At 42.0% G+C, this 22,136-nt stretch overlaps 1 protein-coding gene across 1 annotated transcript in view; it reads left to right on the top strand.

Moving 5' to 3' along the window:
* The window catches only part of LOC309558536 (uncharacterized protein), a gene marked incomplete at both ends in the record, with an annotated part of 403,568 nt that overhangs the window by 102,850 nt on the left and 278,582 nt on the right, over positions 1 to 22,136 (top strand). Inside the window, 4 exon segments of the mRNA XM_082261615.1 lie at positions 2,673 to 2,972; positions 6,313 to 6,660; positions 6,753 to 7,058; positions 18,336 to 18,683. Coding sequence (XP_082117741.1) covers positions 2,673 to 2,972; positions 6,313 to 6,660; positions 6,753 to 7,058; positions 18,336 to 18,683 — 1,302 coding nt within the window.

Here is a 22,136-nt window from a genome sequence, read left to right on the forward strand (position 1 = left end):
AAACATGGTGGTGGCAGTATCATGTTTTGGGCCTGCTTTTCTTCAGCAGGGACAGGGAAGATGGTTAAAATTGATGGGAAGATGGATGGAGCCAAATACAGGACCATTCTGGAAGAAAACCTGATGGAGACTGCAAAAGACCTGAGACTGGGACGGAGATTTGTCTTCCAACAAGACCATGATCCAAAACATAAAGCAAAATCTACAATGGAATGGTTCACAAATAAACATATCCAGGTCTTAGAATGGCCAAGTCAAAGTCCAGACCTGAATCCAATTGAGAATCTGTGGAAAGAACTGAAAATCGCTGTTCACAAATGCACTCCATCCAACCTCACTGAGCTCGAGCTGTTTTGCAAGGAGGAATGGGCAAAAATTTCAGTCTCTCGATGTGCAAAACTGATAGAGACATACCCCAAGCGACTTACAGCTGTAATCCAGTGTTAATTTTGGCAGCAAATTTCAATTTAGTTTTAGTCTTAGTCTTAGGACTAAAGTGGCATTTTAGTTTTAGTCCCATTTTAGTCTTCTGCAAGTGTTTTAGTTTTAGTCGTATTTAGTCGACTAAAACTCCAGTATATTTTAGTCGACTAAAACGCCCTACATTTTAGTCGACTAAAACTCATTTTAGTCATCTATAATCAAATGGGTGTAGTTCAATTGTAATTTGTAATGCATTATTTAAGCATTTCTCTACAATTTCCAAACTCATTATATACTACTGCTGGTCCTGGAGTGAAAAATCTAATATGTTATTATTTATGCTTTGAGCATGCACCAGTGTTAATTTTTGGCAGCAAATTTCTAGTTATAGTCTTTTGACTAAAATGCCATTTTAGTTTTAGTCGTATTTTAGTCATCTGAATTGTGTTAGTCGACGAAAACGTTTTAGTCGGTTTTAGTCGACGAAATTAACACTGCTGTAATCGCAGCAAAAGGTGGCGCTACAAAGTATTAACTTAAGGGGGCTGAATAATTTTGCACGCCCAATTTTTCAGTTTTTTATTTGTTAAAAAAGCTTGAAATATCCAATAAATTTCGTTCCACTTCATGATTGTGTCCCACTTGTTGTTGATTCTTCCCAAAAAATTACAGTTTTATATCTTTATGTTTGAAGCCTGAAATGTGGCAAAGGGTCGCAAAGTTCAAGGAGGCTGAATACTTTCGCAAGGCACTGTATGTAAATTATAAATCTCCATTTATTGTTCTAAAGTGAGTGTGCCCTATCAGTTAGACAAAAAACAGTTGAGGTCTAGTTCATTGTTCAACCCCTTAGGGCTCATTGTGTTAAGTAAATATATTCATTTCGTTTCATTCTGGGATATACCCTTCTTCAAGTTTCCTCCCCTCTAGTTGGGTAGAACTCTATCTATTCCACAAAACTTGAGCAAAGTGGTGTCCCTGTTGTGTACCAATCTAAAGCGGTTCGATAAGCTATGATGTCTGAAGCCAATCTTAATATTATTAACATGCTAACGTAATCTAATCCCCAACTTTCTAATAGTCCTCCCTACATATTGAGGTTTACATTCAATAAGATACGTGACATGAGTACTTTCACAGGAGATGAATTTGTTGATCTCAAACCTAGTCCCTTTTACCTGTGATTTGAAACGGGTGGTTTTCTTATTAATGTTCGGAATGGTTTTGTATGCTATACCCCTTCCACACTTAAAAACCCTACCTGGTCCAAAAAAGTGGAAGTTCTCTTGGGTGGGTCTATGATGTTCTTGGCCAACTTATTCCTAAGTGTGGGAGGTTTCCTATAAATTAATCAGGTTTTTTTTTGGTAATAATAACTCCAACATCTAGTCTTTAAGAAGTAATTGAGGATTTCTCACTGGTTAATTGCTTGTCCTATTAGGTTTGGATTATTATTTGCTTATTGGATGTATAAGATTTTTTGTATTATATGTAATTTATGTAAGGTGGATTTACCATATTTTTTTATGCACTTTAGCACTTTAGTCTTGGCACATTTGGTGTATTTGTAAGTATTATAAAAAAAAGGCTTGATCATTTTATTTGGGTTTGCGCTGTGGTTCTAAATTCAGTATATTAAGTAATACGTTAGATGATTTTTTTAGTATTTTGTTGCATCTAGTTATGTAACAAGTAACCTAAGGAAAGATACCTGCTTCTATGTCTGGTGTGCTGGGTTATTCGTGTCATAAAGAGGAGTGATAATTTCCTTTCAATTTTGTTTTTTTTTTGTGCAAACATCATTTTCTAGCAATATTGTTGCCACCCGACAGAAGCCTTACCAGATAGTACAGCCTCAGCTTTATACATATTTACAGAAATAAATTTTGTGCATAAGGTGGTAAAACTGCAGAGGACAAATTTTAGGTTTTAGCATTACAATACTATAATTTTCAACCAATGGTACGAGAGCCCGATAGGGTGTATTAGGAGGATTTAGATGTTATTTATATTAATTAGAATCTGTCACTAAAATCCAACTGGCAATAAACCTGCAAATAGTAAGTTTAGTACTGGTATAGAATTCTTCTCCATACCATGAAGCCCCATCCTATTAGAGTAAGGAAGTGAGCACTGCAGGGAAGTGGGGAGGCAGTGAGAAATCATGGATAGTACTAAAAACGTACGCAAATGGACAGCTACACTTTAATGTGCACTTTTGACCAATGCATTTTAAATATCAATTTTAGCAAAGCCCCAAGACCCGGGAGCTGTGAAGACAAGTCTGTGTGACAATGGAGATGTCCTCTGTTCTCTGAGCCTGCAGAACTTTTACCCCAAAGAAGTGGAGCTCAGCTGGAGATCAGGAGAAGATCAGTTGAAGTCCAGGGAGAAGTATGAAGACAATAATGATGGAACATTTAATTCTAACAGTCATTGTACTGTTCCAGGATATCTCTTATTAAATCCCAACTTCACCCTCCATGTGACCTGGAGCCACAAATCTCTGGATGGACAGAAAACACAAGCCTTGTCCAGGAGGGATCCGGGTAAGTCCAAGAAAAACAAATTTTTTCCCACTAACACAGCAAATCGTGATCGATGCGTCTAAACGGCACCCCAATGCACATTGCAACAGCGCAATGAGTAGTAATGTACTGACTTGCACTACAATCCCAAACAATAATGCATGCAATGCACCAATTTGTGGCAGCACACCGCACCATGAAAATGCAAAACACATCTGTCTTAACCACTTAAGGACAAGGCCTATTTTTGACACACGTTGTTCACAAGTTAAAATCAGTATTTTTGGCTAGAAAATTACCTAGAACCCCCAAACATTATATATGTTTTTTTAAGCAAAGACTCTGGAGAATAAAATGGCGGTCGTTGCAATATTTTTTGTCAAGTGGTATTTGCTCAGCAGTCTTTCAAACACCATTTTTTGGGAAAAAATACATTTTACTGCATTTAAAAAAAGAAACAGTAAAGTCAGCCCAATTTTGTTGTATATTGTGAAAGATAAAGTCATGCCAAGTAAGTAGATACCTAACGTGTTACGGTGTAAATAGCAACAAACTACGAGATGTAAAAATCTCCATAGGCGAAGCTTTAACATTTTTTAATGGTTACCAGTTTAGAGTTACAGAGGAGGTCTTTTTCCAGAATTATTGATCTCGCTCTTGCGATCTTGGCGATACCTCTCATCTGTGATTTTAACAGTTACCATTTGCGGGCACGACTTACGTATGGAGTTTCTTTCATGTGCAAACTCACGGGGACAGGAGCATTTTAAAGAGTTTTTCCTATTTATTTTAATTAACTTTTTATTTTTAACACTGTTTTAAAAAAAAAAAAAATCTGATCACTTTTATTGCTTTCACAAGCAATGTATCCATACCTTGTGACAGTAATAGGCAGTGACAGGTACTCTTTATGGAGGGATTGGGGCCCATACACCTCCACTGCACTTCAAAGTATTCAAAATGCCAAAATCAGCATTTTTGAATACTGACATTTTTTTTAAATCAGCGCCATTGGCAGCTGAGTAAACCTGAAGTGACGTTGTGACGTCGCTTCTGGGTTACATGATCAGGAGACCCGATTGAATCTGAATCTGGCTTTGTTTGGGACTCCAACCAGCCAGCAGATGTGCCAGCTGGTTGCTCGGGTCTTCCGCATCGGCTGTTATCTTCTGAAAGCTGACCGCCGGCCCAAAAAATGGTACCAGGTTGATGCCTGCAGCTGCAGGCATCATCCAAGTACAACCACTTCTGCAAGCCCACGTACAGATACTTCAGTTTGCGGGAAGTGGTAAAGATGCATTGGGATACTATTCAGAATGAATAGAAAAGCATCCCACCAACGTGTATACCATGTGAATGGGCCCTTACTGTTTACCTACACAAAGACTGAATAGACACTTGTACATCAAACTGGAATGCAAAAGAGAATTCTATTTTTTCACCACCATACAACAGTTCAAAAAAGAACGTCCAAGCACCATCCCATCAAACTATCACTTTTCCATCTTTTCCACAAATTTTATACTAAATCCATTAAGATCCAATATCCAAAGTGTAGCTGCAATTGGATTGGATTTACCTGGAATGAATATGGCTTTAATAAAAGAGAGAAAAGAGAGGGTATTTTCGTGTTTCTGATTATGCGCAGCCTTTGTCTATCGATTGTTAGCGGACGCATACTGTACTGATTAAACGGTACTCATTCGCTAGGCTATCGCACAACAAAAGTTTTCATGTTTGTCCCTTCAGATTTTGTTGGACGACATGTCGTGATCGGGTGTCGAAAGCTAGGTACTAACGATCAGATTATTTTGTGATCAACTCGAAAGCAATTTTTTTCGTACGATTATCTGATTTTGTGTACGAGGCATAAGGCAGATCTCAGACTGCAATGGACAATACCAACAAAGAACACAAATCAACGTCTGCACATAAGTTACCTTCATTCACCTTGAAAGAAATAGCAATCTATAATAATAAAATCCAAGTGTCCCTGCGTCCAGTCTCTGTGTCCATGGGATTGCCCTACTGCGCATGTGCCCCACGGAAAGCCGTTGGGAGCGCAGAGACTTTGCCCCTCCCTACTTCAGTCTGTTGTTTTTTGTAAGCCCGTGGCGTGTAAAACACACTCTAAAGACTTACACCGGTGCATAAAAAAGTGCACACACCATGCAAACGTGAAGAACACAAAAACTGCACAAGGTGTGCGAATGGTCTGGCCTCCAAAGAGGTTGGACCTATACCTTGATCTGATGTGCCCCTCCCCCCAGGCACAGCTATCCTATACCCTTGACCTAATGTCTAGTTGTTCATAAACTAGTAATTCTGACAGCTGCTGAATGTGGCAAATGTTGAAACAATCTGCAGGTAGCAGAATCCTAAAGATGGTTACTTAGGCTGAAAAAAAAAAAAAAAACACAAATTGACCTAGTTCAACTTATAGAAAAAATTACATAGAAAATATTATTAAAAAAACTACATATACAGAACTCTATACCCAGAGTTGATCAGAGGAAGGCAAAACACCCCTTATAAAGCACCATCCAATTTGATCCCCTGGAAGACATTCAGAATTGGTGGTAAGATCTCTAAATGTTAAAAGAGAAGTATGGTGTTTCTAATTTTTTCCCCATTTATACTTACCTAGGTGGATGCTGCATCTCTCCCCTAGCGCCTCTACACTGAGAACCGAGCGATCGAACACTGCCAATCGATCGCTTCTGACAGCTCCCCGAGCAGAGAGCTGCTGACTGTCAGTCACAGCTCTCTGCTTTGCCCCCTCCTCACTCATTGGAGTGTTGGGCTGTGGAGGGGCGGGGAGCGGCCGGCTAAGGCTCTCAGCAGCTTGCTGAAAGGCTGAGTCAGTTGTTGGTCCAGGCACCTGGCGGATCCTGGCTTTGTGGTCGTGATCACGCGGTGCCTGGACTGACTTCTGTGACGTCAGCAGAGAGTGGACTTCTGACCGCTCTCTGCTGAAAACGGGTCCCAGGAGTTCAGAATGAACTGCCCTCCTATGATCCATAGGAAATGTACAACCAAACAAGCTTTGGCTGTACATCTCCTTTAATATCCAGTTACAGTTTTTTTTTTTTTAAACAATCTACGGAGCTGGCCAGAACTCATTCCTGAGAGAGTCAATTTACAAAGATATATAACATTTTCATTTTCATATTCATATCTGCCCACCAACTGTTCGGAAATCTAAATAGATGTTTATAAGATAGAGTGCTTCTTATATCGTTGGAAAATAATGCAATTTGGCTATAAAAAATCACAACTAGATGGAGTTGTCTGTTTAGAAAACATTTTGTTTGGTAAAATAACACATTTTAATATTATAATCTCACTTCAATTCATAAAGGTCTGTCCTGGCGCCCGGTGATTGAGGAGGTCCCCATACCCCATGTACTAACAGAGCGACAGAACAATCTGCAATACAACATCTCTGGATACTTCCCTGATGCTGTGACTGTGATCTGGTACAGGAAGGAGAAAGGAGCCCAGGAATATATTCCTCTATCACATGATAAGAAGTACCAGATCCCAGCCATCCAGTCCCAGAGACAGTCCGATCTCACCTATTCCTGTACAGCCAGACTGCTCTTCACACCAGTTGTGGCAGATGGAGAATCGGAGATCATGTGTAGAGTGTCCCATCCCAGCCTGGAGAGACCCATAGAGAGAAGATCAGGACCTCTACAGGTGCAGGGTGAGTACAGAAGAAATGTACAAAGCAGAAACATTTGTGTAACAATGTACAAAATGAAAGTCTTCCCTTACATAAATATATTGTTCTTGCAGCTAAACCGAAAATCAGGAAATCACTAAAACCTTCTCTGGGCTCCGGGAAAGTGACGTTCTCTCAGTTACTGGAGAATTTCTATCCCAAACACATCCAGATTGAGTGGCATTACTGGTCAGGAGAGAAGGGGAAACAACGCTGCCCATCCCAGGAGAAATATACAGATAATCTAAATAAAACGGTCAGTGTTGAGAGTGAATGTGAGGTTTCCGAGGAACTTTTACAGAGTCCGGATTTCAGAGTCCGAGTCTCCTGGAGACACGAGTCCATGGATGAGGAGGAATACAGGGAATTCTCTATAAAAGGTAAAGATAAGATCACATGACCGGCACAATATATGAAAGAAGTATACAGATCTATTTCTATTCCTCATTACATGTGAGTAATGAGTTTTAGGCTCCATTTCCACTAGTGCCACTTGTCATGCAACTGTGGACACATAAAGTTGCATGACAAGTCACAGCCCCTTGATTTCAATGGCACCCGTTCCCATCTATGCCACTTTGAAAATCAGCGACTTTGAAAAGGTGCCTGTGCTACCTTGATGCGACTTTGATCCAGAGAGTGTAAAGCTGCACTCAAAGTCGCACAACTTAAGAGTCGCACTAGTAGAAACAGCCACTAGGCTAGAGTGCGACTTTGGAGTGCAACTTTGATCCAACTTTACACTCTCTGGATCAAAGTTGCATCAAAAGTTGCATTAAAGTAGTGCAGGTACCTTTTCAAAATTGTTGATTTTCAAAGTTGCATAAATGGGAACGGGTGCTGTTGAAATGAATGGGCTGTGACTTGTCATGATACTTTGTGTGTCCAAAGTTGCATGATAAGTTGCACTAGTGGAAACAAAGCTTTAGTCTATGTTTCCACTATTGCGATTATGAGTGCGACTTTGATGCAACTCATATCCAACTTTACACTCTCTGGTTCAAAGTCACATCAAAAATTGCATCAAAGTATTGCAGGTACCTTTTGAAAGTCGCTGATTTTTAAGGTCGCACAGATGGGAATGGGTGTCATTAATTAGTTGCACTAGTGGAACTGAGCTTAAGGCCCTTTTCACACTTGTGCAGCCTAAAAGTCGTGTGATTTTGCCGTGATTTTGACTGGACTTGAAGCAATGCCTTAGGGCTCTTTCACACGGCCGCTCCGCTGTTTTTCTCCGCTGCGGGACTTTTTTTTTTTTCACGGAGCGGATGACATTTGTGTCATCCGCTTCGTATGTCCGCATATCATCCCATCCGTTTGCGGATGATATACGGACATAATGTAAGTCTATGGGGATTGCGGATGTCAGCGGATGACACCGCTGACATCCGATTTTCCTTCCTTTCCGTTTTTTGAACGGAGGAAAAATAGGGTTCTGTTCCGTTCCAAAAAACGGAACAGAACTAAAAGGAAGGATATCGGATGTCAGCGGATGGTATTCCGCTGACATCCGCAATGCCATAGACTTACATTATGTCCGCAAATCATCCGCAAAAAAATAGGATGATTTGCGGACACACGGAGCGGCCATGTGAAAGAGCCCTAAGTCACACAAGTGTGAAAGGGGCCTTAGTCTACGATTCCACTATTGCGACTTTGATGCAAATTTGATCCAACTTTATACTCTCTGGATCCAAGTCACATCAAAAGTTGCATAGATGGGAACGGACACCATTGATTAGTCACACTAGTGGAAACATAGACATATGCCTCGTTTCCACTGAGCGGAACGGTTCGGGTCGGTACAGTTTGGAAGGGTTAGAATGGTCCGGTCTATTCAGGTGAGCGTTTCCACTGCAAGTCGGGCCACCAGGGACCATGCGGGGTTTACACAAATGAGGTGTTTGTTTTGCTCTTTCATTTGACGTGAGCATTGAAGTTTTCCTGTCCGCCAATCAGTGGAATCTATCGTGTGAAGCCAGTAGCTCCGCCCTAACCGTACCGTACCATTTCCTATGGCCCTACATCTGAAGCAGGACCAGGAATGGTGCGGTTTGGTTCGGTTGTATGGGCCACTTTCATAATGGAAACACTCAAATTAGCGTACCGTACCGAACCGATCCGCTCAGTGGAAACGAGGCATTAGTGTGGTTGCCTGTACTATGATGATTGTAGACTGTGAGCTGAGACCCCCGAGCACTTCCAGCTACAATGACAGCCCCTCAGCACAGCTATACTGTATATGTGCTCCTCCCCTCCAGCTATACTGTATATGTGCTCCTCCCCCCAGCACAGCTATACTGTATATGTGCCCCTCCAGCTATACTATATATGTGCCTCCCCCCAGCACAGCTATACTGTATATGTGCCTCCCCCCAGCACAGCTATACTGTATATGTGCCCCTCCCCCCCCAGCACAGCTATACTGTATATGTGCCCCTCCCCCAGCACAGCTATACTGTATATGTGCCCCTCCCCCCAGCACAGCTATACTGTATATGTGCCCCTCCCCCCCAGCACAGCTATACTGTATATGTGCCCCTCTCACAGCACAGCTATACTGTATATGTGCCCCTCCCCCCAGCACAGCTATACTGTATATGTGCCCCTCCCCCCCAGCACAGCTATACTGTATATGTGCCCCTCTCACAGCACAGCTATACTGTATATGTGCCCCTCCCCCCCCAGCATAGCTATACTGTATATGTGCCCCTCCCCCCCAGCATAGCTATACTGTATATGTGCCCCTCCCCCCGTATCCTGTGTGAATTAGTTCTTCATTATCTCATGAATTAGGATGTACAATGCATCCTTACTGATGAGAGAAGACTGGGTGGGAACCTATGATCAGCTCCTCCCATCCTGTATACGCCCACTGGCTACACAGGAACAGTGCCCCTCCCTGGAAGTGATGTCACTAGCTTTCAGTAACCACACCCACTTTCTGCTCTTGGAAGGAAGAGGAATTGAAGTCATGTGACAGCACTGAATACTGCAAAATAAAGGGCGAAAAACTGGGATTTTATCATTGTGACACATAAGGCTGAACTCCGCTCACATTAATGATTGCAGGGGAGAATTTAAGGTATTAGGCTGGATTTCCACTTTAATGATTTCACCATTTAAAGTATTTGTCAGGCAGCTTCATGAAATTAAATTTGTGTTTGGAAAGCATGTGTGAAAGTATTTTAGGTTGAAGACATGCATAGGTTATAAAAATCATTTCTGGAGCTGACTGTTAAGTAACTGGAAACCTTCAGATGTTTATCAGAAAGAAGAAAGAAAGACAAAGTAGCAGAAGGTGGTCTGAGAGCGCACCGGTCTTGGGGGCTTCATTGGCATTACAATATTTTTTCCTGTTATAAAGTATAAAAAAAGTATAAAGTATTTTTTGTTTTAATTTGCATGGCCCCCTGCATGGAACTGTATTTAGAGCTGAACACCACACCAGTACACATTTCCTTATATAACCAGAGACACAAAGCATCCCAGGAAAAAGTTTAGGACCTTTTGGGTGTCCAGGGGTTACAGTTTTATTAAGTTAACCATCAAGTGCCTGCAGTATAGAGCATCTGCCTGTCCCTTCAAAAGGGAGAATTGACTTGTGGGTAGTTATGGGTATGGGTGTGGGACAGAGCCAATACAGACAGTGCAAATGAGGCAGCTTCTAAGTATCTATTGCAATCCTAATAAACTCAGTCAAAGGAATGGGGGCCAAGGATGTTACCTTACCTATTGCTCCATCCTGCTATAACCCGTCTCTGTGCATCACATTTATTAACATCAATTATTTTTCTTGAAAATTGCAGGCATTTTTCGTAAACATGAATACATGAGTCAGAGTAACATACAATAAATAAATATCAATAAGTACATAATGACTAGTTGCAGCTGCGCCTGTTCTTCCTTTTCCTTTTTGTCTCTGTTTTCTGGTGTTATTGGGGTCCCATACACCTTGGGGATGGCAGCAGAGACTTTGGCTCCCAAACACCCTGATTGGTTCCGGCTGGGACTCTCTACAACCAGAAGTGATACAATGCAAAATTGCAATTTACTTCTGGCCAAACATTTCGCCCCATCTGTGGAAATGACACTGATTATACTGAGACCTCATACCTCCTTGCCTGATACCTGGGTGTCATATTTAGGGTAATTTGCTCCTTCACTCTCATATACTATGTATATTGAAACTTAATTGATGTGTTTGTATTATATGTTACTCTGACTCATAGATTCGTATCATGTTTGTAACACTCTGGTTTCATGCTTGATCGCATTAAACATGCAAATACCTATAATATGCTAGTCCTGCACCTTTTTTTCCCCAATTTATGTATCTGGGAACTGATAGGATTGTATCCCTATTGGGTAGGGTGACCAGACGTCCCTGGTTCCTCAATCCGGGGACAGTGTCCCCGGATTGAGGAAGTGTCCCCGGATTGAGGACACTGTCCCCGGAGCCAGTCTGTCCCCAGTTTTGTCCCCAGACTGCAGGGGCGCCGCTAGGTGCAGGGCTGATCCTGGGTGGGTGCTGAGGTCGGGGGGTCCGCCCCAGGTGGCACACAGTGACTGGAGGGTCTCAGGCCAGCGTCGCCCACTGTGTCAACTTTAATTTGAATCACCGGTGCCCGCTGTCACACAAAGTTCCGCCTCCTGGTTTGGCTCCTTTGATAGACAACCCAATTGTCCAATGCCAGGACATGTGCTGTCTAGTATAGGTAGGGGCCAATCCAGGAGGTGGGACTTGTGTGACGACGGGTGCCTCAGTGATTCAAATAAAGCGGACACAGCGGGCGACGTCAGTCTGTGATGATCTGGCCGGCTGTCTTCTCTCTGATCCCCTGCACTAGTAAGGCTGCATTGATGGGCACTGGTCAGGTTGCATTGCTGGGCAATGGTCACAGCTGAGCCCTGCATTCTATATGTAGTGAACTCCAGAGCCCTGCATTCTTTATGTAGCACACTCTAGAGCCCTGCATTCTTTATGTAGCGCATTCCAGAGCCCTGCATTTTTTATGTAGCGCACTCCAGAGCCCTGCATTCTTTATGTAGCGCACGCCAGAGCCCTGCATTCTTTATATAGCGCACTCCAGAGCCCTGCATTCTTTATATAGCGCACTCCAGAGCCCTGCATTCTTTATGTAGCGCACTCCAGAGCCCTGCATTCTTTATATAGCGCACTCCAGAGCCCTGCATTCTTTATGTAACGCACTCCAGAGCCCTGCATTCTTTATGTAACGCACTCCAGAACCCTGCATTCTTTATGTAGCACACTCCAGAGCCCTGCATTTGTTATGTAGCGCACTCCAGATCCCTGCATTCTTTATGTAGTGCACTCCAGAGCCCTGCATTCTTTATGTAGTGCACTCCAGAGCCCTGCATTCGTTATGTAGCGCACTCCAGAGCCCTGCATTCTTTATGTAGCGCGCTCCTGAGCCCTGCGTTCTTTATGTAGCACACTCCAGAGCCCTGCATTCTTTATGAAGCATGCTCCTGAGCCCTGCATTCTTTATGTAGCGCGCTCCTGTACTCTGCACTGTTTTTTCTCTATCTTATTTTCATACCATTAAGTAGTCATCTCTTAAAAATTTCTTATGGATGAAATGTGAGAAATAACATTTATTTCATACAATCATTCCATAAACACATACCACATACACTGCATATATCATTTGAGGAAAATATGCTTATAAAATAGTTTACCATTTGCCAATAAAAATTGTCCCCGGATTTCGTTAATTTTTAAAAATCTGGTCGCCTTACTATTGGGACTGTAGAACCTGATTATCAGCCGCGTTATATTTTGTTTTATTTTACTAAGGCATGCTAGGATTCATTAATATAATTTTAGGCTGCACTGTGTTAACTTAGCAAAAAAGATTCAGACTTACTAATTAAATTTTCTGATCGGTTTTCTTTAAAGTGGAAGTAATCCTTCCTATTGTTTTCAGCCAGGGAAGCTGCCATCTTGGCCTGTGTTTAATCTTCAACTGCCAAGGTGCAGCACATGTGATCAGTTATGACGTCAGCCGTTGAATGGTTTGACAGTTTGGTTGAGAGCACAACCAATGTGACAGTTACATTCCCGGCATGTGCCAGTTATGGAACTGTTTTTTGAAATTGTTAAATCGATGGGTTTTACCGATATTTAAGGAAGGTCCCTCAAGACGTTTATATACTGTAGAACAGTGGTTCTCACCCAGGGTTCCTCCAGAGGTTGCTGGGGGTTCCTTGAGCCACGAGCAATTTCTGCCTCTCAGATAAGTTCCTCTGACACCATTGATCTTTTTAGCTAATTCTTCCCAATGTCCACAAGTGTAAGGAACAGTCATCCCACGGACCATCACAGTAATGTATCATGAGATGTAAATATAGTCTTTTTAGCAGGGGTTCCCCAAGACCTGAACATTTTTTCAAGGGTTCCTCTGTGTTGAAAAGGTTGAGAAAGGCTGCTGTAGAATGTCCACAAGTAGTTAAACCCTACAACCTATAACAACTACTCAACACAAGAGCATGGATAACTTCTGGATCAGATGACTTCTGGAGACTTGGATAACCTCATGATAATATAAATGCACAGGCGATCCCCGGGTTACAAACAAGCTAGGGACCGTAGGTTTGTTAAGTTGAATTTGTTTGTAAAACAGAACAGGTACATTTTTTAAGTGTAGCGCCAAAAAAAAAAAAAAAAAATAATAATTTTTAAGTATTTTGAATAGCATAGGGAAGGGGGTAACACCCCGGTACCATTTTTTGTGCTGTCTGTACCACTGTTCAGAAGATTTCTCCTCACTTTCTGTCCCTATGATAATGAGATTTTGATAATTTTGGGTTATTGTGGAAACAAGGATTGGTGATAAAGCTTCAGTGGAGACACCTTTTTCCCATGAGAACTCTTCCAGGAGTGAATTTCCCTTCCTAGGGGGAGATTTCTTCTCACTTCCTGTTGTCTCCCTCCGTTTGTAAGTAGGAGTCGTTTGTAAGTCGGATGTTTGTAACCCGGGGATCGCCTTTATTGTATATATTTGTATTAGGGTTGCACTAATACCAATACCGTACTTGTACTTGTGAAGATGCTCCAATACAATAAACAGATGCTTTGCGGTGCAATTTTAGCCCATACAAAACAAATGGGCTCAAATCGCCCTGCAAATAATCGCATGCGATTTGAACGGGAATGCAGTGCCATTCCTGTCTGAATCGCATGCATTTTCCTGCACCGCTCCTGTGTGAACCCAGGCTTGTCATGGTGATTTCAGTCGAGGTTAACACAGGAGCGGTGTGGGAAACCGCATGCGATTCAGACAGGAATCGCACAGCATTACTGTTCAAATCACATGTGATTCTTTGCAGTGCGATTTGAGCCCATTCATTTTGTATGGGCTCAATCTGCACCGCAAAGGTATCGATACTTGGTTTCGACAAGTACATGACCGGAATTGGTGCAACCCTAATTTGTATTATGATCCCCAAGTTGAAATTTCAGCTACACTTCTACAGCAAGAACTTCTCAATAGTGTCAGCTTACTTTCCAATTTTAAATAGCAAAGAACTAAAAACTTTGCATTTATGTTTAAAGTGTATCTAAACCCAAAATCAAAAATGTAATATGTTTCAGATTACTTGTCCTTTGTATAGTGTCTGCTATATTTTCTGAAAGCACATGCACATTACAGTAGAATAAAAAGAGTGTGCTACTGATTTTTAGGGCCCCATGATATTTGAAAAATAGGATGTGACACTTATTACGCTACATAGATGCTCAGGATAACGCTACCTGGGAGCGTACGTAGTCCATTTTTTCCCCGTGATATTTGCGCAAATGTTTCTCAAAACAATATTTATGCTAAAAATACACAAAAATCATTATTAGCAGATACAAACACAGCAAATTTTACAAAATTCCTGCTAAATTCCTACTAAATTTTAAAGTTTAACCTGTACTGAGTTGATAAATACCAAATATTTGTAAATTTTAAATTGAGCGTTTATGCAAAATAGTGAAAATCAAACCTACGCAAAACTGTAAATAACCAAATTTTTCTAAAAATCTGGAGGTTTTCATGTTTCACTTACAGCTTTCAGAGATTGTAAAAGACACGCCAAACCATATATTTTTTGAAAGCACATGACCAGTAGAATAAAAATAGTGTTCTACTGATTTTTAGGGCCCCACGATTTTTGCGCATTGTTTCTCACAATAAACTTTTCGCTAAAGTAACACTAAAATCACTAGCAGATACAAACACAGCAAATGTTACAAAATTCTTGCTCATTTCCTACTAAATATAAAAGTTTTACCTGTATTGAGTTAATAAATAACACATTTTTGTACATTTTAAATTGCGCCCTTTTGCGAAATGGTGAAAATCAAATGTACGCAAAACTGTAAAAAAGCATATTTCTACAAAAAACTGGAGGTATTCATTTTTCACTTACAGCTTTCAGAGTTTGTAAAAGACCCCCCTCCCCCCCTTCCCAAACCATATAATTACTGAAAGCACGTGACCAGTAGAATAAAAAGAAGGTACTACTGTACGGGCACAATAGTTGTGCAGCGCAAATGTTTATGAAATTGCTGTTTTCGTTTAAAAAACACTAAAATCCTTATTAGCATACAAAACACAACATAAATTACAAATTTCCTGCTAATTCCTTGTTCACATGGGGTGCACTAAAGCGTACACTCATGGAGGGCCATATAAAGAGCTGTGTTTACCCACACAGGGATGCACAGGTGCTCTGTGCATCCATATGCAGGAAGTCCCATTCCTGTTAATTGGGATGCAGTGGCTGTAAGCACAAATATGACATCTGTTTGGGTGTAGGTGCATGGTCCAAAACCTAGACAGTATTCAGGGACATGCACCCACACGGATGTCAAGTTTGGAGCAGTGGCTGTGTCCCAATTGACATGAATGGGACTGCCTTCACAGGTATGCACGGAACACTTGTGCATTCCCCTGCAGCCACTGTATCCCAATTCACATCAATGCGACTACCTGCATGGGGATGCAGGGAACACTTGTGCATCCCTGTGCAGCTAAACACAGGCTTGTTATAGTATGCCCCATGTGAATGAGTCCCTAGGCCTTATTTAGACTTGAGGTTGGGGAGGTGGCAATAATGTGCTGTTTAGCTGCGTTTTATCCACCCACCAACCCTCCCCCCTTAAGGTGCAGTAGGCAGAAGACGGGGTTGTACATGCTGCAGCTGCAATCCATCGCTTTGTGCCCACAGCAAAGTTGTTTTTCACCTGCCTAATGCTCCTGCAAATGCGCTGCAACCGCATGCGATACATGTGGTTGCGGTGCATTTATCCGCAAAAATGGGGTTAAAACAGGTGGTGAGAAAGCAGTGGATGGCTTCCTCACCACTTGTCAGTAGCCATCCTACAAGCAACACAGAATGTAGACAGTGGTGCATAAGGCAAAATACAGTGAATGCACCCGAGATCTAAATCATGAAAATGGAAGCAAAATAAATCATAAAGAACAATAAAAGTCCATACTGCAGGTGACGATGAAATCTCTCATAGCATGCTCCTGATGTATTCCAATCACCACACAGTATGAATAAGCACCGCCGCTCCCTATAGGTAATACACTCACCAGACTCTGGCATTAATGCGCGTAGTCAATCGATAAAACAGGACCCTGTACAGGTGCCATCTCCATGAAGGATATCTTCAATTCATAAGCATTTAATAGTGGTGGGTGAAAAATATATAAAGAAGACCATAGAGTGATACCGTAATAAAAAATTTATTAAATGCTAAAATCTTCATATAAACACTCACATTTCATGTAGATAAAATAGGCAGAACTCATAAATATGAGACGCTAAACAGATCCTGGTAGCAGAGAATACCGATAGGGCAACCTCAGTGTCTCTATTTCTCGTCTCCAAGCTCCATCTCTAGGTTCCGCATACATCACTTCCGGTTACGGATGTGTAGTAAAAAAAGCGGTGCAGCCATGTCCCGACGCGTTTCATTGTCACAACTTCGTCCTGGGATTAATCAACACTTATGCCCCTTCCACATGCCTGCTCAGCAGGGAATCTGTCTGCTGATCCCAGCTGAGATTTTTTTTTTGCTGGGGAGGAAGGACGTCGGGTCGGGGGCACGGCCACAACGGCTTCAAACTAACGGTAGGCAGAGCCTGCCTCGGAGGGGGGGGGGGGATGTAAGCATGTGCAGTGTTTCTGACTCCTACCACCATGACCACTTCAAATCACTGAAGTGGTCATGGTGGTTAGAGTGTTCCTTTAATATCTCTCAGAAGGAGTAAACCTCCATATACTGATTCCATTTCATTTGATCATCCTCTAGTTGTGTTAAATTAGTTCGGGGGTTACTTATATACCTTAACTATAGTATATATTTTATATGCAGCCCAAGAAAATTTCTCTGAACTCAATGTAGCCCAGAGAAGCCAAAAGGTTGGACACCCATGTCCTATATGGATGGGAAACGGACCCCCATCTGTCTGTTTTTAGTGGATTGGATTGGATGTAGGCGGGTGTAAACGGGAGTAAGTCAGTTTACATCCACCGCTCTATAGAGGATAAAGGAGGGTCCAATTGGGTCTACCTGAAAAACTGACAGGCTGACCAAATCGGTCCACCCATGTGAAAGAGACATTAATATTATTTTTGTTTGTTTGTTTTTTACAGGTACAATTTTATTTTATTTGTATTTTTTTTTACAGGCACAATTTAATTTTTTTTTTAATATTTTTACTTACTTTTTTACTGATTTGTTTTTCGGGGGGGGGGGGGTTTGGAGAGACATGTCTCTTATGTCTCTTTTTTGAGACAGAGGAAGGGACTGAAGACAGCTCTGCATCCTGACCGCCCCTTCCCGCTCTCCCTCCTGCAGTAGCTGCAGCCAGCGGGATAGGGTGCAGGGAGGAAGAGGGGGTCACAGTGGGGGGCTTTCACCGATCCCCTGAGCAACAGTTGCAGCCGGTGGGAGGAGGTGGAGGGAGAGCAGCCCAGCATGGATGGGGTGCCAGGGATCGGTGAGGAGGGGGGGTCTGAATGGGGGGGGGGATTGCTATACAGATTTTTTATAGAACTGTGGCTGGAATTAATGCAATTGTCGGTGGGAGAGGCAGTGGGGGGAAACCAACAAATGCATACAGCCACAGAGATTGGTGCTGGAAGATATGGGGGGGGGGGGTAAGCAGCTCCTGATAAGGGTAAGGGGTGTGCTGGGGAGGGGGTGGCAGAGGAAAGGGGGAGGCATTTTAGTGGACAGGGTAGCAGGTTGATTGGGGAGACAGAGAGCAGTAGGGGATAGGCATAGGCAGGCAGCGGCAGTGAGGGGGGAGGGGTAGTCATATTTTAGATTAATAACTCTAATCAGCGGATTTTAATCCGCTGATCAGAGTTATAGAATTGTTCAGCAGAGTCTCCTGAACAATTTTGCTATAAGTTTATGTTCACTGAAGTGACCATGAGCTCATAGCAGAAGGAGAAATGAGATCTGTACGGCGTACGGACCTGGCAGTGAAAGGGTTAATCTTCAGCTGTTATGGAATGCAAAATATGTTTCAAGGCTTTAATTTCTTGGTTCTATTAATTACAGAGTATGTGTAGTGAGCTATATACGTTGTGTACAATTACCTTTACTCCTTCATTTATTTATGTAGATTTTCCCTGGAGGCCAAATGTGGAGATGTCAGTCCCGCCCCTGAGGATCGGGGAAGAGGCCACCATACAGTGTGCAGTAACAAAATACTTCCCGGATGCTGTGAATGTGATGTGGTTCAGAAAGGACAAGCGATCCGGAGGAATGTGTCTTGTGTCTTCAGATGGGATGTACAGAATTACTAATATACCAATAGAGAGACAGAATGATAAGCCCTATGGATGTAAATCATGTGTGACCTTCTTCCCCTCTCTGGAGAGAGATCAGGGTGTGGAATATATCTGCAGGGTGAAACATCCCAGCCTGGAACAGCCAATAGAGAGGAGTACAGGCGCTCTGCAAGTCACCGGTAAGTAGCACATACACCACAACACAAGAAGATGTAAAGGAAGTTATTTCACTAACCACTTACTGCTGAACGTTCAAAAATGTTCTGGCAGCAAATGGTTATAACAAGCTGCAGCCATAAGCTTAGTATCATTTTTTACAGCCAGAGTTTAGCTATAATGAGAAAGACAAATACCAGCCACCTGGGGAGCCTGGGACCATGGTAAATGGCCAGGATAGCTAAACACAGAGGAGATAGAGGAACATCTGTTCTCCAATCTCATCTGTGACTAATGAAGCCAAAAGTTACGATGATTTCATCACTTTCTGTTCCAGAGCTGTGTTCACCTGACTGCTACAGCCAGGGAAGCAGCTAATCAAGCACGATCTGTACTAAATTCGCTATTTTGGAGGGCAGGGGAGATATCAGAGGTCTAATAGACCCCTAATGTCTCCATAAAGAGTAGCTGTCACCTGCCAAAAGCTATCATATAGGGGGCTTGTTATCCCCTTTGTGATAGCAAGCTAAATGAAAATAAAAAATAAAACATGTAAAAAATACATTCTAAGAAAATAAATGTAAAATAAATACATTTAAAAAAAAATGTAAAAGCATCCCTTTTCCAAACCCTGGGCATACACAAAAATGCAAACGTGCTCATAGGTGCCGCACGTGAATGTAAAAAGTGAATACATTACACATGTGAGGTATCACCATGAACATCAGAGTGAGAGCAATAATTCGAAGACCAATATTCATGATTGGTCTTAGAACAGTACACTGAGGACCAGTAAAGGCTTTTAAAGCATAATTTATAAAAAATGTAAGGTACCGTAGTTTGTGAAGATTTCCGTTTTGCATCTTGACATGTTGGGTATCTACTGTATTTACAGTGCCTTGCGAAAGTATTCGGCCCCCTTGAACTTTTCGACCTTTTGCCACATTTCAAACATAAAGATATAAAACTGTAATTTTTTTGAAGAATCAACAACAAGTGGGACACAATTATGGCGTGGAACGAAATTTATTGGATATTTCAAACTTTTTTAACAAATAAAAAACTGAAAAATTGGGCGTGCAAAATGATTCAGCCCCCTTAAGGTTAATACTTAACTAAGTCGCTTGGGGTATGTCTCTATTAGTTTTGCACATCGAGAAACTGAAATTTTTGCCCATTCTTTCTTGCAAAACAGCTCGAGCTCAGTGAGGTTGGATGGAGAGCGTTTGTGAACAGCAGTTTTCAGTTCTTTCCACAGATTCTTGATTGGATTCAGGTCTGGACTTTGACTTGGCCATTCTAACACCTGGATATGTTTATTTGTGAACCATTCCATTGTTTATTTTGCTTTATGTTTTGGATCATTGTCTTGTTGGAAGACAAATCTCCGTCCCAGTCTCAGGTCTTTTGCAGACTCCATCAGGTTTTCTTCCAGAATGGTCCTGTATTTGGCTCCATCCATCTTCCCATCAATTTTAACCATCTTCCCTGTCCCTGCTGAAGAAAAGCAGGCCCAAACCATGATGCTGCCACCACCATGTTTGACAGTGGGGATGGTGTGTTCAGGGTGATGAGCTGTGTTGCTTTTATGCCAAACATAACGTTTTGCATTGTTGCCAAAAAGTTTGATTTTGGTTTCATCTGACCAGAGCACCTTCTTTCACATGTTTGGTGTGTCTCCCAGGTGGCTTGTGGCAAACTTTAAATGACACTTTTTATGGATATCTTTAAGAAATGGCTTTCTTCTTGCCACTCTTCCATAAAGGCCAGATTTGTGCAGTATACGACTGATTGTTGTCCTATGGACAGAGTCTCCCACCTCAGCTGTAGATCTCTGCTGTTCATCCAGAGTGATCATGGGCCTCTTGGCTGCATCTCTGATCAGTCTTCTCCTTGTATGAGCTGAAAGTTTAGAGGGACGGCCAGGTCTTCTTTGCAGTGGTCTGATACTCCTTCCATTTCAATATTATCGCTTGCACAGTGCTCCTTGGGATGTTTAAAGCTTGGGAAATCTTTTTGTATCCAAATCCGGCTTTAAACTTCTCCACAACAGTATCTTGGACCTGCCTGGTGTGTCCCTTGTTCTTCATGATGCTCTCTGCGCTTTAAACGGACCTCTGAGACTATCACAGTGCAGGTGCATTTATACGGAGACTTGATTATACACAGGTGGATTCTATTTATCATCATTAGTCATTTAGGTCAACTTTGGATCATTCAGAGATCCTCACTGAACATCTGGAGAGAGTTTGCTGCACTGAAAGTAAAGGGGCTGAATAATTTTTCACGCCCAATTTTTCAGTTTTTTATTTGTTAACAAAGTTTCAAATATCCAATAAATTTCGTTCCACTTCATGATTGTGTCCCACTTGTTGTTGATTCTTCACAAAAAATTACAGTTTTATATCTTTATGTTTGAAGCCTGAAATGTGGCAAAAGGTTGCAAAGTTCAAGGGGGCCGAATACTTTCGCAAGGCACTGTACTTAATGCAACATCATTTATTATATTTTACAAAAAATGGGTATTACATTGTGTTTGTATGCACTAAAATAGTATATATGAACTCAATCAATACAAAATCAATACAATTTCATATAGGCTTTAACATCTTAAAGTCATTTAAAAATAAATGTTCTATATCTTTACATCTTCAGGCTTTATTTAAATAACTGGTGATCCTACCATGAAGTTCTTTGTTCAGGCACTTCCTGTTGTAAGATGACAACACTCCCTGGGAGCAGGGAGTGGTAGTCTCTGTCTCCATTGTTCTCCTGCATTGTCACCCTGTAACACATTCTTCTAATGGAGAATTGAAGTGGCCATGCTGACATTACGCAGACATACTCCAGTACTGTCACCTTGAAGAAATCCTCCATAAGAAATACCATGTAGCCACTTCTAGAGTGTATATAAACAAGACATGGCTAAAAAGACTGCTGGTACACACTCAGCACGGGGCCTGGAAGCTAGTAGATATTACTGGAGTAAGGATCTCTACAACAGTGATTCAGCTTCCATGGGAATCCCACAGGTATGGCACCTACATACAGTACTTACATTGGCCCAAGCTGATCCAAACTACTGTATGGAAAAATTGCCATACCTTAAATTCTTGTAGTATCTCTCTTAACTTCAGTCCTAGTGGTAGTGGCCACCAGGGGTTCATAGGTGTGCACAACCCTTTTGCATTAGGGTTTGAACCCCAAAGCTCAAACACACATGCGAGGTTAAAATATGTAGGTCAACTCACCACTCCTGGCAGGTGACTAATTTCATCCCCTGGCTTGGTGGTCAGCAATTCCTGTTCCTCATGATCTGTTCCTGACTGGCTCACCCAGGTAGTAGGCCCACATGGCAACAGGTCCCTCCAGCTTTGGTTTCTCGTGTGGCCGAACAACACTCAGTAATCCAGTATTGTGGTCCCTGGTGTGGCACAGATACCCAGCTTAGGGTGCGTACTGCTCCTGCTCACCAC

This window comes from Pelophylax lessonae, assembly GCF_965119305.1.
Source record: "Pelophylax lessonae genome assembly, chromosome: 6".
Classification (NCBI taxonomy): Eukaryota; Metazoa; Chordata; class Amphibia; order Anura; family Ranidae; genus Pelophylax; species Pelophylax lessonae.